The sequence below is a fragment of the Pteropus vampyrus genome, unplaced genomic scaffold (genome assembly GCF_000151845.1).
Source record: "Pteropus vampyrus isolate Shadow unplaced genomic scaffold, Pvam_2.0 Scaffold69, whole genome shotgun sequence".
NCBI classification, from domain to species: Eukaryota; Metazoa; Chordata; class Mammalia; order Chiroptera; family Pteropodidae; genus Pteropus; species Pteropus vampyrus.
Window position 1 is genome coordinate 5738009 of NW_011888850.1, and position 21766 is coordinate 5759774.

General features: G+C 39.5%; 1 protein-coding gene across 1 annotated transcript in view; it reads right to left on the bottom strand.

Moving 5' to 3' along the window:
- Nucleotides 1-21766, bottom strand: part of CPVL (carboxypeptidase, vitellogenic like) — a 96782-nt gene that overhangs the window by 35350 nt on the left and 39666 nt on the right. The window contains exons 7-10 of the mRNA XM_011361708.2: nucleotides 18379-18501; nucleotides 17608-17739; nucleotides 13719-13817; nucleotides 12048-12221 (exon numbers count right to left, since the gene is read on the bottom strand). Coding sequence (XP_011360010.1) covers nucleotides 12048-12221; nucleotides 13719-13817; nucleotides 17608-17739; nucleotides 18379-18501 — 528 coding nt within the window. The remainder of the gene's footprint in view (nucleotides 1-12047; nucleotides 12222-13718; nucleotides 13818-17607; nucleotides 17740-18378; nucleotides 18502-21766) is intronic.

Consider the following 21766-nt stretch of genomic DNA (forward strand, 5'->3'; position numbering starts at 1 on the left):
GAGTAGAGCATTCACCAAGGTGCAATCCACCTTGGACTCTGGCTGGCCTTGAGATGCATCATCAGACCTGTTGACATCCCTTTCTCCCATAACAAACCTGCCTTTCAGCTTGAGAAAATTCTAGTTCTCTGTAAATAAAGATCACTTTGCCTTCCTCTTAAGAGAAAACTGAAAGTGACATTAAGTAGGCACTCATCCAAAGAGCCAGAAAAGCTGCTTCTACAAGTCTAATTCCCACCTGTGGTTATCAGCCTCCAGATGAATAGCAAAGTTAGTGGAAGGTTTCCAGCCAGGCGAATCTCCTCATGAAAGAAGGCAAGAACTTGGTTGCACAAGGTATGTTTCCTTGTCAAATTAAAGAACAAACAAACAACAACAACAACAAAAACGTCTAACTGATACTCTGTGTTCTTTATGATTTCATCTACACAGGAAGACCTGGTGTCACTCAGGTGCAAGATTCTCTGCCGCATATTCTCAATGGTGCTATTCATCAAAGCCACCCCATTAGCTTGCAATTAGTTTTTTCCTCCTCCAAACACAAGTTTCTCTTGTTTGTAAGTAAAGCGTCCTTTTCTGTTTTCTTTCTAGAGAATGTCAAATAGGCTCAAAAGGATTGTGCAAGTCACTGTAACAGATACAGGGACTGTCAGGAGGCTGAAGAAAGAGACATGAATACTCAGAGCGAAAGCACAGGGAGACAGGAAAATCAAGACAGAGGTCAGGGGCTCGCGCCCAGAGCTCTGCTTTCAAAAAGCTTGGTTGAAGCATCTGGCTTTCATTCAATCATGCGCCATTCAGCAAAGAAACCGTGTGCTGTGGTGTTGACTATTACCCAGAGACAAGGCTTGGGAGCTGCTCATCATAAACAAGTAGATGGCACAGACTGAGCCATGCAGGGGTGTGATTGGACAACTGCAAGTGTAGGCCAGACAAATCTGGTGATGAAAAGCCTCTAGGAAGAGCCCTAGAGGCTGGGACCGTGGCTTCCTCAGGCAATGGGAAGGGTGTGAATGCTGCTATCACTTTTGGACTATAGAACAAGGCCAGCTGCCACTGAATTAGGTCATCCACGTTCAGATGGAAGAAGAGACCTCAGTGAGAAGAGCACTGGACCTGGAGTCAAACTGTAGCAAATGGACTCAAATGATGATGATGACATTGACGATGGGAAAAAACAAAACCAACACGCTGGTCTTGCATTCTGGCTTTATCGCATCTGTTATGCGACTCTCTAACATACAGACCAAATAAGGACCCCAGTGCTAATCCATCTATAAAACATCAGCGAAGTTTATCCTCTTTTCTTTTTTTTTTTTTTTAATAAAAAACGAAAGCTTTATTATTTTCTTCTCACACCCCCAGGGAGGGTGGTGGGCACACACAGCTTTGCAGACTACTTGTTTCCAATGGCCTGGTCTTTTAGAACATTTGTGTCATTGCTTTGCATCTTCTCCTGGTGTACTATGACGTGAAGATTAAAGACTGAGAAGCTACCGCTGCAGCAGGTGGCATTTATTGTACAATCAATACCACCCTCCCCCATACATACATCCTTTCTTTATTTATCTTTTCAAAGTAAAGTCAACTGATAGAATTGCCTCTGTTTCACAGCAGTTGGATCTCATAGCAACTGAATTTAAATACAGTCATCCTTCAGTATCCTCGGGAGACTGGTTCCAGGACTCCCATAAACACCGAAACCCGTGGATGTTCATGTCCCTTATGTGAACTTGCATAGTATTTGCATACCACCTACACACATCCTCCCGTATACTTTAAATTACCTCTAGATTACTTATAATACCTAACACAATGTAAATGCTATGTAAATAGTTGTCATACGGTATTGTTTAGGGGATGACAAGAAAAATGTCTGTACGTATTCAGTATAGACGCAACCGTCATAGGCCTAACTACATGTCAGCGCCAACATAATTTTTTTTAAATAAATATTTTCAATCCATGGTTGGTTGAATCTGTGGATGTGGAACCTGCAGACACAGTGGGCCAATTATGCATTTCTCAGTCGTACTGATTTTTAGACCCCTCGAATCTGCATAGCAAATGGTATTGTCACTTACTATCTTTCTTCTCACACCCATGTTTGGGTGACTCCAGAATAAATTCTACTTTTCTCGTCATAAGTCACAAAGGTAGCTTCTAATGCTGTGAGTATGAGGTAACTTCAAAAGACAACAAAATGAAGTCCTTGCAAAATGACAACGCTCCTCACCAAGCAAAGCAATTCAAAACAAATCGATTTGCACAGCAGAATATGATATCACACGGCTTAAAGAAATAAGAGAAAATAAAAACACACGCTGGTTCTCCTTTGAACATTTTGTCCCAACATCAATTTAAGAGCAAACATGAAAAAGCGTCAAAAGAATGGCAAGTCCGGGTGAAATCAGTCTGTTTCATAATTTATGGGTATTCATTTTTCTTTCATTCATTGAAATGCTTAAATATCAAAGAAACCCGGAAGTAAGTCTCATAAAAAAAAAAAACAAAAAACTAATTCTCCTCTTGCACTTGGAATATAACTGAAGCAGGTAAAATGAATCTACGAGGCACTATATGCGCAGTATAAGTGTACACTATTTTGATTTGCCTGTAAAGCGCAATTGTTTATCTATAGGCTATGATTACATAAAACGAATGCCCCAGGATCAGCCTCCCTCTCTTCAGTTATGCTTCACTGGAAGCTAAGCTACTTCCTCCTCCCAGAAGTTTTCATGAAATGGCTGGCATTCCCTTAATTGTCTTCAAAGGTTTGGGGAGAAAGTGATCACATCTGCTTACAGTCAACAAAGCCAGACTTTTCCCCATGTGGTTTGACGGAAGCTTCGCTCCAACTGAGCAGCTGAAGAATCAGGCCCATTTAAGTGTTAAATTTTTCTTGGTGTGCTAAACACTTATCAAATCTAGTTTCCTGGCCACTTTTACTATTGACATTTCGTTATCAGAAGATGTTATTAAGGAAAATGCCACGAGCAATTAGAATGGCTGCTAAAATGAGTTAATTTTACTAGACATATTTACCTTTCAAACTTCCAAGTCACATCCATTAATCAGGAACTGCCCATTTCTAAATGAAGATCTTTTGATAGCCTAGGACAAGTAAATAAAACTCTAACGACCTGGGTATTACGATTTCAGTCTGGTGGTGGTGCTGAGAAACATTAAGATCCTGAATTCTGAGGATGCAATTAGTTGAAACTTAATGAGCTGCAGAATGATAAGTGACAGGGAAATGTAACTTTATATTTATAATTTCCTGACTAGATGAACTCTTAAACACAGCAAACTAAGCCCTACCCCAGGGCAATTTAACTTTTAAAAGCACAGGCATGTGGAGGTTAAGAATTGGCATTTGGAGATGGGACCTCCTGAAACTGCAGCGGCTTTCCAGACAGCTTAGCAACAGAGGCAGCCTCAAATCCAAGATCAATGTTTTGCTTTGGATCCAAATGGCCTCTGTGTATAGAGCTGTGGCTCCTGTTTGTTGAAATAAAGGTTTCACACAGGAAATATACACCTCTCTCTCTTCCTCCCTCCCTCTCCCTCCCTCCCTCCCTCCTTGCCTTCTTCCCTCCCTCCCTCCCTCTTTCTCCTATCTTTGAAAATATAGCCCACATCTTTTTAGAAAGGCAAGTACTATAACCAGACAGAGAAAGGGAAGTTGAAAACATTTTCGGAATCTTTAGCAAGAATATGTAACTTTATCAGAAAGGACAAAGGATGTGGAGACCTGCACAAAGAACAGGGTTTTCAAAGCCAACAGCTCTTGTAGAGCATGGGCTGAATTTTCTGGATTTTAGAGATGTCCTATCCATCCCTTATGGCATGTTATTATGGTTAAAATCAAGCTATATCTTACAATCAATGTATGAGAGTGTCTTTGTTTTTGTTTTTAAAAGATGGCTGCATAAAAGAGGAAGGAATAAAATATACATAATATAACTGATGTAATTAGAATGGCAGATTATTAGCTGTTACTAAAATCGAACATAAGTTTATTGTAAAGACAGTTTATGGTATAAATGAGCAGATCATCTACTTCCTTTTGTCTTTTTCCTCCCCATCCTACCCTTCCTTCCAAGGTCGCTGTACACTACCATGTGCTATTTGCTATACTAGACAACTAAATCAGAACCTTTGGTAAAGTGACCATGATTAGGTATTATTTTCAAGCTTCCCAGGTGCTTCTAATACAAAGAGACCAATGCAAACCGCAGCCGAAGTGGAAGTACAGCTTTAGAATGGTAGGGAAAAAAGAGATTAAAGGAAGTAAGATGTATTAAGTAAAATTTACTCTCTATCGAGACTTTCATCATTTCCTTTGTTGCCGTGACAATTCTTTTTTCATTATTAAAGTGTCTTTTAATCCATTAATTTTATCCTCAGCAATGTCTAATCTGCTCTTTATCTCATGCACTGAGCTTTAAATCCAACAACTGTATTTTTCTTTTTTTCACTTTTAATAGTTCTAATTGGTTTTCCTTCCAATTGGCCTAGCCATATTCAATTGTTTCTTGTCTATTGCCTATCTCATAATTCCCCATGTGTGTCTTTAAATCGTCCATACATGGTTATTTTATATTCTATCTCTCATACTTGCTATATCTGAAATGCCTTGAATAGTCACATCGGTTGTAATTGTTTCTGCTTATTCTCAGCTACGGTCATCTGTTTTCTTGAGTGTTAGGTAATTTCTGATGATCAATTTATGTTTTAGTTGAACTTAGCCATGAAAATCTGAGAAACAAAAACACCTCTTGGTGTTGCATATTTGCCTCTGCTGGTTGCTTGAATTCATTGCCAGCACGAAGCAGTTTAGCCCCTCCACGTGTCCCAGGACAGGTGCTGGGCTCTCAAGGTCAGAAACTCCACCTTACTTGGGTTCCCAGCCCAGTCACCAATTGCAGAGCTAAGGACATCGGTTCCCCAGGCCTCCCTGCTTTATTGCTCCTGCTCCACAGGATTCAGTTCTCTGCCTCTTGTTTTATTATTGTTGATGCTGCTGCTTTAAAATTTTTTTTTTTTTTTTTCTTTGTGATCTCCTTTTATTAAAAATATTATAATTGTGTTAGTTCTAATTTATCCTGGATTTGGCTATATTTCAACAAAGGGGACCTTCAGAGTGCCTGCTCTGCCATTGTACTGGAAGTAGAAATTGAGTTTACCTTTTATCAACTATACTGGTATCTTTATCTTTCACTAGGCAGACAATCAAATCTCTTTTTGTCGATTCATAAACTTTACTCTTTAGAGAAGTTTTGACACACAACAATATTGAGCAGCAGGAACAGAGTTCCAATAGACCCCCTGTCTCCGTGCATGCACAACCTCCTGTGCTATCCACATGCCCCCCTAACAGGAACTAGAGTGGAAATTGTCCCCACTAATCCAAACCGGGTTTGCGCCAAGAAGTGGAGTGGAGACCTGGGCCTACGGCTGTCAGGTTGCATCTGTCGTCATGGAACCTGCTTTGCGACAGCGGCAGCCCCACTTTCAAGAGGAAGTAGAATGAAGACCTTGGCACACAGCACCAAGCCTGTCCCTCTATGACAGGAACTAGAGTGGAGGCCTTGGCCCACGGTAATGAGTTTGTCCCCTCCTAACAGGAAGTGGAGTGGAGGTCTTGGCCCACGGCATAAGCTTCTCTTCTCCTACAGGATGTAAAGAGGAAACCTCGGCCCATATGACCAAGCCTGTTGTCCACTTTTTACCAAAAGTAAAGTAGAGGCCTTGGTTTAAGGCACGAAGCCTGCTCCCTCTAACAAGAACTAAAGTGGAGGCCTCGGACCACTACAACAAGCCTGTCCCCTTATAACAGAAAGTAGATAGGAGACCTTGGCCCACAGCGCCGAGCCTGGCTTTTCCTAACCGTAACTAGAGTGGAGACCTTGGCTCACAGCATCCAGCCTGTCTTCTCCTAACAGAAACTTAAGTGGAGGCCTTGGCCCATGGTACCAAGCCTGTCCCCTTTTAACAGGAAGTAGAGTGAAGTCCATGGCCCAGGGCACACCATGCCTGTCCCGAAAAGAGGAAGTGGAGTGGAGGAGGTACATTTATTACAGTAGATGAACCTGCACTGACACCTCATTATCACTCAAAGTCCATAACTTACATTAGGGTTCATTTTGAAAAATGTGTGACATGTATCCACCATCGTACTATCATACAGAATTATTTCACTGCCTTAAAAATCCTCTGCACTTTACTATGGACCCCTCCCTCCTCCTAACACCTGATAACCAGTGAACTTTTTACGGTCTCAATAGTTTTGCCTTTTCCAGAGTGTCATGTAATTGTAATCATTCAGTACGTATAGCCTTTTCAGATTGGCTTCTTTTATTCAGTAATATGCATTTAAATTTCCTCCAAGTCTTTTCATGGCTTGATAACTCATTTCCTTTTACCACTGAATAATACTGCATTGTCTGTACTACGGTTTATCCATTCTTCTACTAAAGGACATCTGGGTTGTTTCCAAGTTTTGATAGTTCTGAATAAAGTTGCCATAAACATACATGTGAAGGTTTTTGTGTGGACATGAGGACAAAACTAAACAACAATTGTTTAGTTTTTGGCAGTCAAAAACTGCTAAACTGTCTTCTAAAGTGGCAGTACCATTTTGCATTCCCACCAGCAACAGACGAGAGTTCCTGTTGCTCCACACCCTTGTCAGCATTTGATGTTCTCAGTGTTTTGGATTTTGGCCATTCTAATAAGTGTGCAGTGGTATTTCATTGTTTAATTTGCATTTCCCTAATGACAATGGTGTTGAATATCTTTGCATATGCTTACTGACCATCTGTACATCTTCTTGGGTGAGATGGAGGCCTTAAGGCTTGGGTCTTTGGCCTTAATGGTTTTGCCCATTTGAAAATTGGGTGTTTATTTTCTTATTGTTGAGTTTTAAGAGTGTTTACACATTTCGGGTAAGTCCTTTATCAGCTGTGCTTTGGCAAATAGTTTTCCCAGTCTGTGGCTTATTTTCTCATTCTTTTGACATTATATTCTACAGAACAGAAATTTTAAATTTTAAGCAAGTTGAGCTTATCGATTATTACTTTCATGGGTTATACCTTTGGTGCTGTACTTAAGAAGTCATTGCCATACCTAATGTCATCTAGCTACTCTCCTAAAGTTCTCTTCTAAGAGTTTCCTAGTTCTGTGGTTTTACATTTAGGTCTATGATCCATTTTGAGTTAATGTGTGTGCGTGTGTGTGTGCGTGTGTGTGTGTGCGTGTAGGGCATAAGGTGTATGTCTAGATTCTTTTTTTTTACATATGAATGTCTAGTTGTTCCAGCACCATTTGCTGAAAAAATTGTCTTTGTTCCATTGTATTACCTTTGCTCTTTCATCAAAGGTCAGTTGACTGTATGTATGTGAGTCTATTTCTGGGCTCTCTGTCCTGTTTCATTGGTCTACATGTATGTTCTCTAACCACTACTCTACTATCTCGATTATCTAGTGTTATAGTAAGTCTTCACATCAAGTAGTGTCATTTCTCTGACTTCATTCTTCTCCAATATTGAATCGGCTATTCTGAGTCTTTTGCCTTGCCATATAAACTTTAAAATTATTTTGTCAATATTCATAAAATAACTTTACTAGGATTTTGATTGGGACTGCATTGTATAGATCAAGTTGGGAAGAACTGACATCTTGATAATATTGTCTTCCAATCCATGAACATGAAATATCTCCATTTATTTGGTTCTTTGATTTCATTCATCAGAATTTTGTAGTTTTCTTCATATAAATTTATACATATTTTGTTAAATTTATACCTAAGTATTTCAATTTGGGGGGTGTTAATATAAATGGTTTTGGGTTTTTAATTTCAAATTGCACTTATTTATTGCTGGTATATAGAAATGTAATTGCCTTTTGTGTATTAACCTTATATCCTGCAATTTCACTATAATCACGTATTAGTTCCGGGAATATTTTTCTTGATCCTTTCAGATTTTCTACACAGACAGTCATATCATCTTTTATTATTCATTTGCCAATACTCATTTTCTTGATGTAGATCTGAATTTCTGACCCATTTTCTTGCTCTCTGAAGAACTTTGAACATTTCCTACAAGGCAGGTCTACTGGCAATAAATTTCCTCAATTTTTGTTGTCTGAAAAAGTCTTTATTTCTCTTCTAATTTTGAAGGATAGTTTCATAGGGCACAGAATTATAGTTTGGTGATTTTTTCCCTCAACAGTTTAAATATTTCACTACATTCTCTTTTTGTTTGTACATTTTCTGAGAAGCTAGATATAATTCTTATCTTTGCTTCTCTATAGGTAAAATTATTTTCCTCTGGCTTCTCTCAAATTTTTTTCTTTATCTTTGATTTTCTAAAGTTGCATATAATATGTGTTGGTATAGTTTCCTTTTGCATTTATCTTTCTCGGTGTTCTCTGAGCTTCTTGGGTCTATAGTTTGGTGTCTGATATCAACTTAGGGGAAATTCTCAGTCATTATTGCTTCAAATATTGTTTCTGTTCCTTTCTTTTCTCTCTGGCATTCCCATTACATTTTTTGTAGTTGTCCTACAATTTTTGGATATTCTATTTTGTTTTTGTTTTGAATATGTTCTCTTTGTCTTTTAGTTTTGGGAGTTCCTACTGTCATAGTCTCAAGCTCAGAGATTCTTTCCTTGATCATGTCCAGTCTACCAATGAGCACAACAAAGGCATTCTTAATTTTTATTAGTGTTTTTGATTTCTAGTGTTTATTTTTGATTCTTTCTTAGAATTTCTATCTTTCTGCTTACATTGTCCATCTATTCTTGCATGTTGCCCACTTTTTCCATTAAATCCTTTATCATATTAATCATATCTTTAAAAAATTCCTGGTCTAATTATTCTTGTCATATCTGACTATGAGTCTTATGTGCATCTTTAAATTGTGTTTTTTGCCTTTTAATATGCCTGGTAATTTTTTTGTTGAAAGATGGATGTGATGTACTAGATAAAGGTAACTCTGGTAAATAAACCTTTAGCAATATGATGGTAAGGTGTGGAGGGATGGAAAGCATCCTACATGATTAGGTCTTAGTCTTTTAGGAGCCTGTGCCCCTGGACTGTGAACTTCACCAGTGCTATGCCATTGTTCCTTCTCCCCATCTTAGGTGGGACAGCATGGCTAGAGGAGACTGGAATTCGGTACTTCCTTTCCTCCACATGGAAGGCTAGAGCCGAAGTTGAGTATTTCCATTCCCATAGGTAGGTTGGGCTCTGATAAAACCCCAGCAGGTTAGGCTCTGGTAAAAGTTTCCTGAGGGCAGGGCTTGTTGAGAAAAACAGAATGGCTCTGCTGTCTTTCAAAATGGTTACTTTTTCCTTCCTCTGCCCAAAGCAGAGGAGATTTTTCTCCAATATTCGCCATAGGAGCCTGGTAGAATTCCTAGAACTAAAACTACCTAGAGTGTGCATCCTCCCCGCCCCCGCCCCCCACCCCTTCATGACTGAATTCCCCTGGGGAAGTGCTTTGCCCTGTGACCTCACTTCTCTGACAGATCTAAAAAGAGTTGTTGATTTTTCAGTTTGTTCAGCTTTTTACTTGTTGTTAGGATGTTGTTAGGTAGTAACTTCTAAGCTCCTTATATGCTGGACTAGAAACTGTAAGTCTGTCAAGTCTCTCTTGTTTTTGTGTTTTCCAGGGTTTCTGATATAACTTTTGTATACAGCAGGTGATTAAGAACTTTTGTTAAAATTTGTTGACTATCATTAGTAACAGCTTATATTTTCCAGCATTCTCTAACCACCAGTCACTGCTGTATGTTTTACATACATATTCTATTTAAACATCACGATAACTCACCTATAAGTTGTAATGATGTCCATTTCACAAAGAAGGAAACTGAAGATGAGCATCTTCCCCCAAAGGAACACTTGAATGGTGGAACCAGAATTCAGGCTCAAAACATCTAACTTGAGAGCCCCATGCTCATAACTGCCATGCTCTATGACCCAGCTGAATCCTAAAAATCCTGATAATATTATGACCTGATTTCAGCATGAAGAATTCCAATAGTCCAACAGATTATTTCCCGTTCTAGTTATTTTGGAAATTGCTAATACGATATTTCCCTTTACTACCCAGACAGCTGAAATTACTGAAAAGAGAATGACTTTGAGTACACATCCTCAATAGGTCATTTCAAGAAAAGGATTACATTTTCATGTAGTCTGCCCAGAAACTGAGGTACCATAGGAGTTCCGTCAGTTCCCAGAAACCGATGCAAGTCTTCCTCAGCCCACCAGAGATGTTCCACATTGGCTAAAATGAATCTAGTACTGGAAAAATACTTCCAGGTTCCTATGAAGAGAAACATGTGCACTATTTTCTATGACAAATTAGCACCGAGTCTTACATAAATATCACTTTGAGGGTACTAATGTTTTAAGCCAATCTAGATTGTTCTGATTCCATTCCGTATACATCGAGGTTCACCGCCGTTGCAGACAAGCCAGAGATCATTGCTGCCCTGTGGGCCATGATCGCTGTGGCAATGACTTTGCCGTCTGTTTTAGCAGCAGCCACTTTTCGGTCTGCACTCAGATTGACTGAACACTTCCTCTTTCTTCATGGAAACCTGGTTTATCGGCACCACTAATCCATTCTCTCCTTCTGATAACTTATTCAGAGTTTAAAAGTTTAGAAAATATTCTGATTTCATTGACATTCATATTGGTTAGTTTAGGATACATGGGAAACAGAAACGGAGAAGTTTAAACATCAAAATACAGGATCATCTTTAATCAACGCGTTCTCCTTTATCAATCCAGTGGACGCTTTAGGGTGATTAGCTAATATCAGCTCATCTGATGATATAAACTATCCTCACTGGGCTGAGAAAAGAATCATTTTCTAGTTAAATTTATACAGTAAGAAATATATCTCCCAAGGGCACAAGAAAAATGTACATGAGAACTTCCTTATCTGCTCTTTACTCAAAAAGACCACTTTGCATTCCTTAATGTTATATTATAGTGGACTGGTTATGTCTTGAAACACAAAAGCTGTTTTTGGTTTAATAAATTTGTGAATAATAAATATCTAATGGATGATGGGCACGTTTATTAGGTATAGTTTTGATATAGCACTAATTTATGGAATGATTTTTTTCATTCATTCATTCATTCGTCTGCTCCAGGCTGGTGCTAGACCTGACAACTCATAATAGCAGTATAGTGTGCTTAGTGTGTCAAGAGAGTAGAGACAACACGGCCTGAAAGCTCAAAGAAGAGGACAACCAGCAGTGCTTTATGAAGGTCTCAGAGAAAGTTCCAGACAGGCAAGCATGAAGGGCCACTATATTCTCCTGACAGAACCAAACACAAGGACGAGGGAAATTCTGACCTCATCTAGTTAGACCCTTTCTTTCTGCAAAGTATTTCATCAAGTTCTACAGATTATAATAGGTTTGTAGACTGCATGCCATTGACCTTCGATTATTTTCAAAAAGGTTCGCGTGTCTAGAGACTAAATTCTGTATGAGAAGCAGGACCAGAAAAAATGGGCCTTCTAGGCCTGGCATATTCTAAAACACAACCTAGTAATGGTGCATTTGGCCAGGGACTCCCCTGGACAGTCCTGAGGTCTGTACAATGAACAATCCCAAGGGACACTATTCCTAACATAGAAATGTGTATTCCTCATGCCAGAAAACGGCAGTAAAGAGTCTGGTTCAAATAAAAGCAGTGTATTAGGACAATTTTTGATAGATGGAAACAAAGTATCTTGAGAATTTGCCTTTTTTCTAATTCATGCAAAGGCATTTTGGTTACTGGCTGCTCTGTTTTTTGTTCATCCCAAACATTACTCCTGCTTCTGACAGGAAACAGAGAGGAGGTAGATCCCCTTAGGTGGTGGTCTCCTCTAGCATTAGCACACTCCTCCTGCTGAGTCGCCCCACAAACCAGGCACAGGACAGGTGATGACAGCCCTGGACGATCAGAGGGGGTGAGGAGACCAGCAGTGGGAGAAAAATGCAAGATAGATAGCAAGCGAAGTAACTCTCTTACCTTATAATGATTCATGATTTCAGCTAACCATGGCTTAACTGATGTCATTGTGTCTTGTCGCAAGTATTTTTCAACTTCGGTTCCATCATTAAAAGTGCGGTTTCCCACATGGATGGCTTGTCTCACTTCTGAGAGGGACAAAAATTCCCCATAGTAACTTTGGTCCTTAGGTTCCTGGCAAAATGGGGCATCAGAAAGATATTAGGGACATGACTGGGTGGCAGAACAGCTAAAATTTAGGCAAAGCTTCAAATTTCTCGTAACATATAGCTCAAATGAACGAGATGTGATATGACGATTCTGTTTCCACCCAGAAAAATTTAACTTGGGGGTTTTGAGGTAATTTAAATTCTACTAACAACAAATGTGGACTATCCGATACTCTCAGAGACAACACCCAATCTGCAAATGATGGATTTTCCTTTTAGGAAACTATAATCTTTTGCAATCTGTGACTCCAATTAATAACCCCATTGGAGGCAAAGATAGGGAAAACAGAAGAGGTGAGATTATCAAAATCAATTTGCTCCTTGTTGGAGGATCTATGGAAAGAAGATCAAATGACCACAAGGGGCCAGGGTGATGGCATGGTGGGTACAAGCGAAGGATTTCTTTTCCATGTTCTGTTTATTAAAACCACACACACAAAATAATCAGCTGAACATAATTTAAAAAGGAAAATATGGAGTGTAAAATAAAGATGATACTTTAAGTCAGGAAAAGTTATCCTCGAGCCTCATTAAAAAAAAAAATAATGCATAAAAGTCTGTAATATTCACTGTACTATAAGTTATAAAAGAATAAAAAGCTGTTAGAGTTCGAGATCAAAAATTTTCTGCATCATCAACAATTTTTGCTAACTGTGAATATATTACTCTGAAAAAAATCTAGTCAGAAATTTTGTTTCTCTCTTGATATCTTATGTCTTTCCCTTGGTAAAAATCTAAGTCCAAAACCACAAGGCCAGCAAATTCCATTGAAATTAGCTTTATAGTTTATTTACAAAATAGTTCATAAATAAGAGAATTTTATAAACAGAATGCATTTTCATAAACATTATGCAAAGATTTTATTATCCAAATACCCACTTTGGCTCACTCTGTCTTATTTGATTAATTCTACATAAAAGACATCAACTTTGGCCTACTTTTATGAAAGAAGCTACTTGAATACTTTGAGAAATATTCTGAGGGCTCGAAATGAGGCCCATACTAAATGCACGAAACATCTTAAGTTAAAAGCAAGACAAAGCAAATATTTCACAAAGGCTTTGGCAGTTTTGATTATCCAAGTTGTCTTAAGTACAGAACAAATAATGTGGGCATTTTCAAGAAACTCACTACAGGCTTGGAACTCTGCGGCCTGATGCCCAGAACTGCAATCCTGGCCTCTATCCTTCACAAAAGAACTTCTGTATAAGAAGCTCTTTTTTTTGGGGGGGGGGGGTGTTAATCAGAGATTATTTTATCTGTAATATCACACATCCTCAATGCTCAGATTTTAATGTATACAACATTGATGGGGGGAAAAAAATCCTATAGACCAAATAATAAAATACAGTTTGGGTATATTTGTCTAGTATAAAGCCAGCTATATTTCCCAAACAGGAGGAAGTCTAGTTTTGCCAAAACTTTTAAGCAAACACTATCATGGTTTTTAAAATGTCATTACCGTGCACTGTAAAATGTTATAGTAATTAGAACATCCTGTAACATTCTGGAAGTAAGAAAGGTCATTTGTCAAGTCACCATCCAGCAGTTTATCCATTACCTAGGTCGGGAGGAAGAAAGAAGGAAAACATCAAGATGGGTAAAAACACACAGGCTTTGTCACTGCATTTATTCAATAACTTTTTTATTCTTGTATTGTTTCATTCGCCGACCATGTATTCACATTTCCTCTGTGCTAGACCCCATCCTGGGCACTGAGGACATAGCAGTGAACAAGGCAAACCCAAAGCCCTCCCTCTTGGGCTTATATTCTAGAAGGGGGCAAAATACAAGCATTAACAGGTAAAATACGCAGCATGTTAGAGAGTGGTAAAGTGCTAAGGAGAAAACTGAAAAGGATAAGGGTGGGAGGGAGTGTCGTGGGTGCGTGTGGACACGTGTATGTGTGTGAGTCCACTGGACGCGACAGAGAGGAAGAAACAGAGGTCTCGCTTAGAAGGTGGCATGTGAGTAAAAACCTCTTGGAATGGAGGAAGTGAGCCATGCAGACATTTAGGGAAAGAACATTCCGGGCAGAGGAAACAGCAAACCCCAAAGCCCTGACCGTGGGAGTGAGCAACCTGCCTTGCGGGGCAGGTTGCTATAATGCAGGTTATCGGCTACTCGGCCATAGCCTGTGGAGGGGCAGGATGAAGGATATGGACAAACGTGCCAGTGCCTGGAGCTGGCGGAAGCTGTCTTTGGGATTCTAACAAAAAAGCCAGCCATCGGCTGAGGGCGAGAGCAGTCCCATGGCTGTGCGCTTTCCGCCTGTCACGCTCAGCTGCAGAGGCAGGCGTGGACTGGCAGAGAGGTGCATTCAGCCAGGACTGTGCTTTGGCCAAAGGAGTCGAAGGCAGTGCGCAAGGGGCACAGGCTGGAGATGTATGGAATTCCTGACCTTGGGTTTAAATCGGGTCATCAGAGAAACTAAGACTTGAGGGGGTTGGGGGTCATGAAGAAGTAAACAAGGCTGCAAGACTGTGACTGGAGTTGGTGTATTCGCAGAAGTGAGAAGAGGGAGGATGGGAGCTGGCAGCTGGAGGAAGATGTTTGAACCTGAGGTTGTGGAGTGATTGTTGACTTCAAAAAAAAAATTGTTGACTTCAAAAAAAAATTTTTTTTTTTGGTAATGGGAATAAGAAGCTAAGGTAAAGAGAAGAACAAGATCACTGAAAAAAAAAGATGATTAAGGAACCGAAGGACCAAGTATTTAAAGGCTCATCAGTGTGGATACTGCAATTACCAGAAATGATGACAAAATAATGCCACAGAGAGGGACAGTGAGGCAGGAGCTAAAAAAAATATTCAGAGAATGAGAAGGAGTAAGCCAGGGGCTGGTAGTTAACTACAGGAAGAAGTGGTGGGTGGTGAGTGTCATGTCAGCCCAGAGGAGGTGTCTTTTTTGTAAAATTTGTCCACCCAGAGGGGACACGGAAGTGAGCAGTGGTCCTGAATGCACGAAGTATTGTTGAAATTAATCTTTAGAAATTATTCTCAACACCAGCAGGAACATAAATTCAACCTTTAAGAATGGGTAGGATTTCAGAAACAGTCAAAAATCATTTGCTGTCCAACAAATAAGGTGGGTGGTCAAGACCTGTGAAATCCAGTTTCTGGTCAAAACGTGTGTCACAAAGATGACTCTGCAATCCAGAATATCATTGTGCTAAGGGAGACAGGCCAATATCAGAGCTGGGCCACTGTGCATCTCTGTAGACTCTCTAAGATGTACCAGGAGTTTTAGAGAATGCCTGAAAATTACCTCAGGAGAAACACTGGAGGGGGAATGGCAGGAACAATTCTAGCTGTAGGCCTGCCACGATCTGTTATATGGCAACTGACTGCACCCCTCCACGCCTCAGTCTCTTCATCAGGGAAATGTGAGTGTGTGTGTGTGTGTGTGTGTGTGTGTGTGTGTGTGTGTGTGTCAGGAGGGAAGGAGGTCTCCAAAGTTCCCTCCAGCTCTGAGTTACTGCTCTTTGACCAACTAAATAATTTCACAGGATCAGAACACCAAACAAGCTTCATTATTGAGGCTTGAGATGTCGATATTGGTTTTCTCTTGGATTTCAGGATTCCTTGGCAACTTCTGTTGCAGATGTTAAAACATATTTGACTGCTACTTGCTGACTTTCCAAAGTATCATTTACTCTATTTCCTTTGAAAAAGCAAAGATCTTTATGTTTTAATTCATCACTCAAGTTATTGGACTCGTGGGCAGAGAGACATTGCATGCCTTAAAGGTTTTTTTGGTGTTTTTTTTTTTTTTTCTTTGTTTGTTTTCTGATGAATCTGGTCCAGGAGAGACCCTATTTAATCTCACAGGCCAGCTTCTCATTATCTCTGAATACACAAAATACCTGAACTTTTCAAAGGTATCACTAAATCCTATAGCTACTACATCACGTACCACAGACATCTTTCTGCTTTCTTTATCCCTTTGGGCCTATCAAATACTCTTGCTCTTGACATTGCTTATTCCCTGTGTGCTTCTTCAAAAACATATCAAATGTTTCACTTGCAGACTGGTCTTGTGCAATGCAAAATCTGATATGAATTCTAAATTCTAAAGGTTTAGTCCTTTTACTCTTTCTGCCTATCACAACAGTTAGCCTAAAACCATTTTCAAAAATACTGTCATTACAAGTTGAAGAATGATCCTACATGCCCTTGATCAGATCTCTCTTCCTTCACATTTACAGTTGCACAAGAAATTCTGAATCTGTGCTTTGCAGCCACAGCAGGTGTCCTGACACAGACAAAGGGGAGACTGCCAGCATCCTGCAGATGGCTCAGGACTTCCTGAGCTCAATCCAGTGGCACAGCTGTCTGCTATCAGAATTCATAGTGTGGACAGTCACTGCCATGGGGGGTTTCAGGTAGTGCCCTGACACCCACTTGTAAAATGCAGCATAATTGATTTTATCTCTCTTCTTCTTAAGTTTGTATGTCTCCTGTTTTGATTTGAACCAGCTGACCCAGAAGACTATTAATATCGAGCCTTAGTCTTAATAAAAATAATGCTGACAGATCAACTATTACAGGATGTGCTTCCTATAACAAAAAGATTAAAGCCCTTAAAATTAAATCTATGCCTCATTTATGCATGTTTCTAACCTGATGGCTTTATGATAAAGGTCGAAATTAACCCTAAAGAAGATTGTTTAAACAAGATCTTTGCCTGCATTGGCAAACAAACAAACACAAGCAAAACCCTACCTCCTATATCTAATATTTAGCATAGTCTTACATTTTAAATAACAACAAAAAGAGGGTGAAAAATATGGCCATATTACTCGATTCTCACTTTCAATTTTAGGGAAGCCACGTCACAGCATTTACAAAGACCAATAGCCATTTGTAAAAGTTTCGAATTACTACACTTTATAATCTTTGTTCCTGACATCCAGGAACATGTGACATTTGTTACACGCTGCGTTCATTTCTCTAGCCGAAACCCTGTGTGTGGATATTGTCTTTCGGAAGGGTTTAGAACATATTTTGAAGCATATGCATCCACTTTCTTGGCTGCCTTTTTTTCTGATTGCCTCACGATAGGGTGTGCCTTTAGGGCCTGTGCAGCATTTAAAGAAATCAAACAGTTAATGAAAGACCCAGTTAGATAAACACCCCGAGGTGATCTCAGATTTACAATAGGGCCAAAGCAAATTCAAAGAAACCCGGACTGTTCTTTCCTTCATTAGGAGCCCACTCATCTTGCCCCCTGACCTTGGACAGCAAAACAGATATACTGGCCCTAATGACAACAAAAGCCCGCACCACGTGCTTCTAGGCACCTCCTCAGCTGGTTCTCATTGCTCCAGGGCGGCGCAGGCCCCAGGACTCACTTCAAAGGCTGCAAACCACTTCTTCTCCTTGATGTATTTCACACACTCGTTGCACTGCTTCTGGAAGTACTTTCTCTGCTTCTCATCCAACAAGCCAATTTGGTATAGGAATTCTGCATAGCCCTTTATGATCTGAAGAGAAAAAAGACAAACGCAAACACCGCAGAGGGTGACAGAGAGAAGGTAGGGAAGCCCGTTTGCTCGGTGAAACAACCCTTTGTAATTTGTCAATTTCGTGCTGGAATTAGTCAAAAAAGAGAACTATACACACACACGCACACCCCGATGACTCCCGAACACACCACATACCACAAAACACAGTACAAACACAATATGTGTTCATACAAACAAAAGAAAACAACGCACGCCACAGGCCACATACTACACACATGCTACACAAACATACACAAACACACATACACAATAGGTACATAATGCACAAACACACACATGTACACAAAACATACACAGACAACACACACCACACAATATACATCCAACACACATGTACACAAAACACAAGGGCACACACACACACACACACACACACCCCTACACTTGTGCTCACAATTAATCTAGGCTGACATAGTAAGTTGACACCTTTAAACATTTGGTAAAGATTAGACGATTGAAATTATCAGAGGCAACCGGGCGACAGACAGTATTTCCCTTTATCAGGTTAGGTCTCTAAGGTAAGAGGAGCCTCCATCTGATTAAAGGGGATTTATTCTCCTTAAGAAACAAAATAGAAAGGAAAAAGGGGACACCTACTGATTCGGGATCAGAATATGCATCTCCAATAGCAATTCCCTTCAGGTTGATCTTCTCTGACATCAGGGGGTTGAGAGTGTGGATACAGTGTGCAATGGCGGGCACATACTTCCCTGCGTAAGACTGAGAAGGGTAGACGTTAAAATGAACCATCACAAATATATGTTAGTAAAATTCCGTGCTTAAGCTGATTAAAATAACAGTCGAACGGCAGTGTCTCCCCATGCGACACCCACGTGTTTCTTAACCTCACACTGTAAATTCCGCAATAGCAAAGAACTCTGGCTTTCACTCCTTTTATCATCCCAAATAGCACCAAGTGACATGCGAGACACGGGTTAGGGAGACAAAATGTAATAAGTTAACGTGTAATCAATGAACATTTTCATTTCCTTCCAAAATAATAAGAATAATAAAAATAGACCGGTGAACACAATTCTGCTACCCAGAGGGTTTTTCTTACCAGAAAATTCCATTAAAACCTTTATTAAAAAAACAAAAATCTTGAGGCCAAAAATTAAGATTTCAAAATCTGTATAATGATGCAAATTTTGAAATCAACATGTAGGAAAGGAAAATATTTATTAGCCATTAAGACTGTCACTTTAACTTACCTGTTTCCAACCTTTTCCAGTACAAGCTTTTTTTTTTCAGTTTCAAAAGATTTTGTGAACACAAACCTAATAATAATGCTGCTTTTAGATATGCTGGAAAAGCTACTATTAGTTCAGTATATTGTATAATATTTTGTATTTTTTCCATTAAGAAGTCGCTTTCTCGACATCTCCACCTGTATGTTTAATATTAAACTTCATTATGCTTAAAATGAAGCTCCAATTCCCAAGCCCTCCTTACAGACTTCCTTTGGATTCACGTTAACACTGTTCTTCTAACTGCTTAGACCCAAAATCTCGGTGCCCTTTATCTCTCTCATACCCCACAAAAGTCCATCAGCAAATCTTGTCAACTCTACCTATTCTATCAAGTATGCCCAGAATCCAGTGTCTTCTCACACCCCCTTCATCAGCTTGCTCCAGGTACAACCATCTCTCACCTGGATTATTACAGTAGCCTCCTAACTGCCCCCTACTTTCTCCCTCACCCTCATCCAGTCTATTTTCAAGACAGAGGTCTGTTAAAACATCAATCAGATCAAGCTACTCCTCTGCCAAACCCTCTAATGACTCCCCAGCTCCCTTGGAGTAAAAGCAAAGTGCTTTTTCTGAGATGAAAGAGCAGACACAACCTGGTCACTTCACTAACACTGTCCCCTACGACCGTCTCGCTCAATCCTCTCCAGCCCCTCTCAGCACAGTCATGCCTGTGACCCACACTGTCCTTTCTACCTCACCTGAACGCTCACTTCCCGTCACTTCCCTAAGTGAGGCCTTCTGAGGGATGCCGTCTCTGGCCACCTTGTCTAAAATTTTCACACCTCTTTTTTTTTTTTTTTTGACATTTTCTATTCCCCTTCTCTCCTTTCCATCTTAAACCTTATCACTCTCCAACAAACTTTTACTCATTTATCTTGAATTATTATTCCCCCGCCGGGGCTAGAATAGAATATCCATGAACACAGGGATATCCATCTGTTTAGTTTATTAGTGTATTCCCTGTGCCTGATGCTGTTTATTTGTTACTGCTCAATAAACAATTGTTGAAGGAATGAATCTTGAAATAACCTGCACGCATTTGAAAAACAGCAATGCATATATGTTCGAAGTAGCCTAGAGGCGTTACATGGGTACATCTGAGTCTGCAAACCCTTAGCAATACTTCCAAGGCTCTCCATGGGTCTGTAATTCAATGCCTGGGAACTCCCAAGAGCACTCATTTATTCCATACCATAATCATACTCTGGAGATAGCATCACTACCCTTTCACTGTGAAGACACTGGGGCTCAGGGAGGTTAAGTTGCAGAGTCAGAATTAGACTTGGTCTGACCTACTCCAAAACCCAAACTCCTTCCAAGTTATGGTAACAAAATGTAATTTACATAATTTACACAAAATCTCCTCACTGATGCAGCTTCTTTGTGCAATAATAATTATTTAGGCAAAGTACTGAATCAAAGCAATTTATCCATTCATATGCATGAACACATTTTAGCTGCCTTGTGATTCTGTAAAGATGTGTTTACATGTCTGAAATTTGGTTTGTTGCATAACCGTGCTATATATTCTCTCATTAGGCACAATAAGTGAACACTTATCAAGTAAAATTTCTATAAGATGACCCCAAAAAAGCAAATTTCCTTGAGTAATCATTTCATTGGTAAAGATGTATTACACAATCTTCATTCAGTGATGGTTTTTTGGGCAAATTTTTTGTCAAAGGCATTATACTAAATACTTCGGGAGACACAAAAATGAATAAAGCACAAAACTTGTAAAGTTCACAATTTCTTTTGAAAATACATTATGGAAAACCTGACTCAAATGCGATAAGGCAAAGTTTACAACCTCGTGGATTATTATGCCCACAACGTATACATTGCCCAGCACATAGCGTACATAAAAACATAAAAACATATTCGATACATGAATGACTCATCTGACACTACTTCTAAACATTTTTTCTCAATTGGATATTAGTACAAATGCTAAAAATTCTATCTTCTAGCGATAACATCACTCCAGTTGTTCTGTTATAAAACCTGGCAATAGAACACTTCTCTCGTCTCTTTCTGAGATAGAAAGGTATATACTTTAAGTTGCTATATAGGTAGTGATGACAAACTAGGCCAAAACAGCCACATTTTTATGGCACCTCCCTCCTTGTGACCATCATGTGTATCTGGAATATATCTAGGCAGGAAATGAAGAAGAAACACCCGCTCAATTTCTGAGCATCTACTATGAACCAGGCTATTATACCTACTTTTATTTGAACCAATTTAAGGCTAACATCATCTTCCTATATTTTAAAATGATGAAAACAAGAGTCTGTTAGTCAAATTTTAGTCAAAACTCTAGTTGGAATTCGATCTAGGCTTGGCTGCCTCCCATTTCTTATATCAAACCATATTTCATTCAATAGTCCTGGAATAGACAATCGGTTTCTGGTCCCCCAAGTTGGGGTTCAACATTGGGTTTATCCACTACGCACTTGCTAAGCTGAGCATTCGTGGAAAACAAGACAGTCAGAGGGGTAATTCTATAACAATATCCAAAACAGATTCCTCAATGTTCGATCCACATTTGCTAATCTAACAACGAGGATGTTTATCTCATTTTTCGCTTCCTAATGACTATCACACACTTCCTTGCCTGTGTCAGTGTGACAAATCCTTCACTGCCGTTTTCATTAATCATTCCATTGGTTGAGTGACTCAGACTGTTACACAGTAGACAATTATAGGATTATTTTATGGAAAACAGACACTGA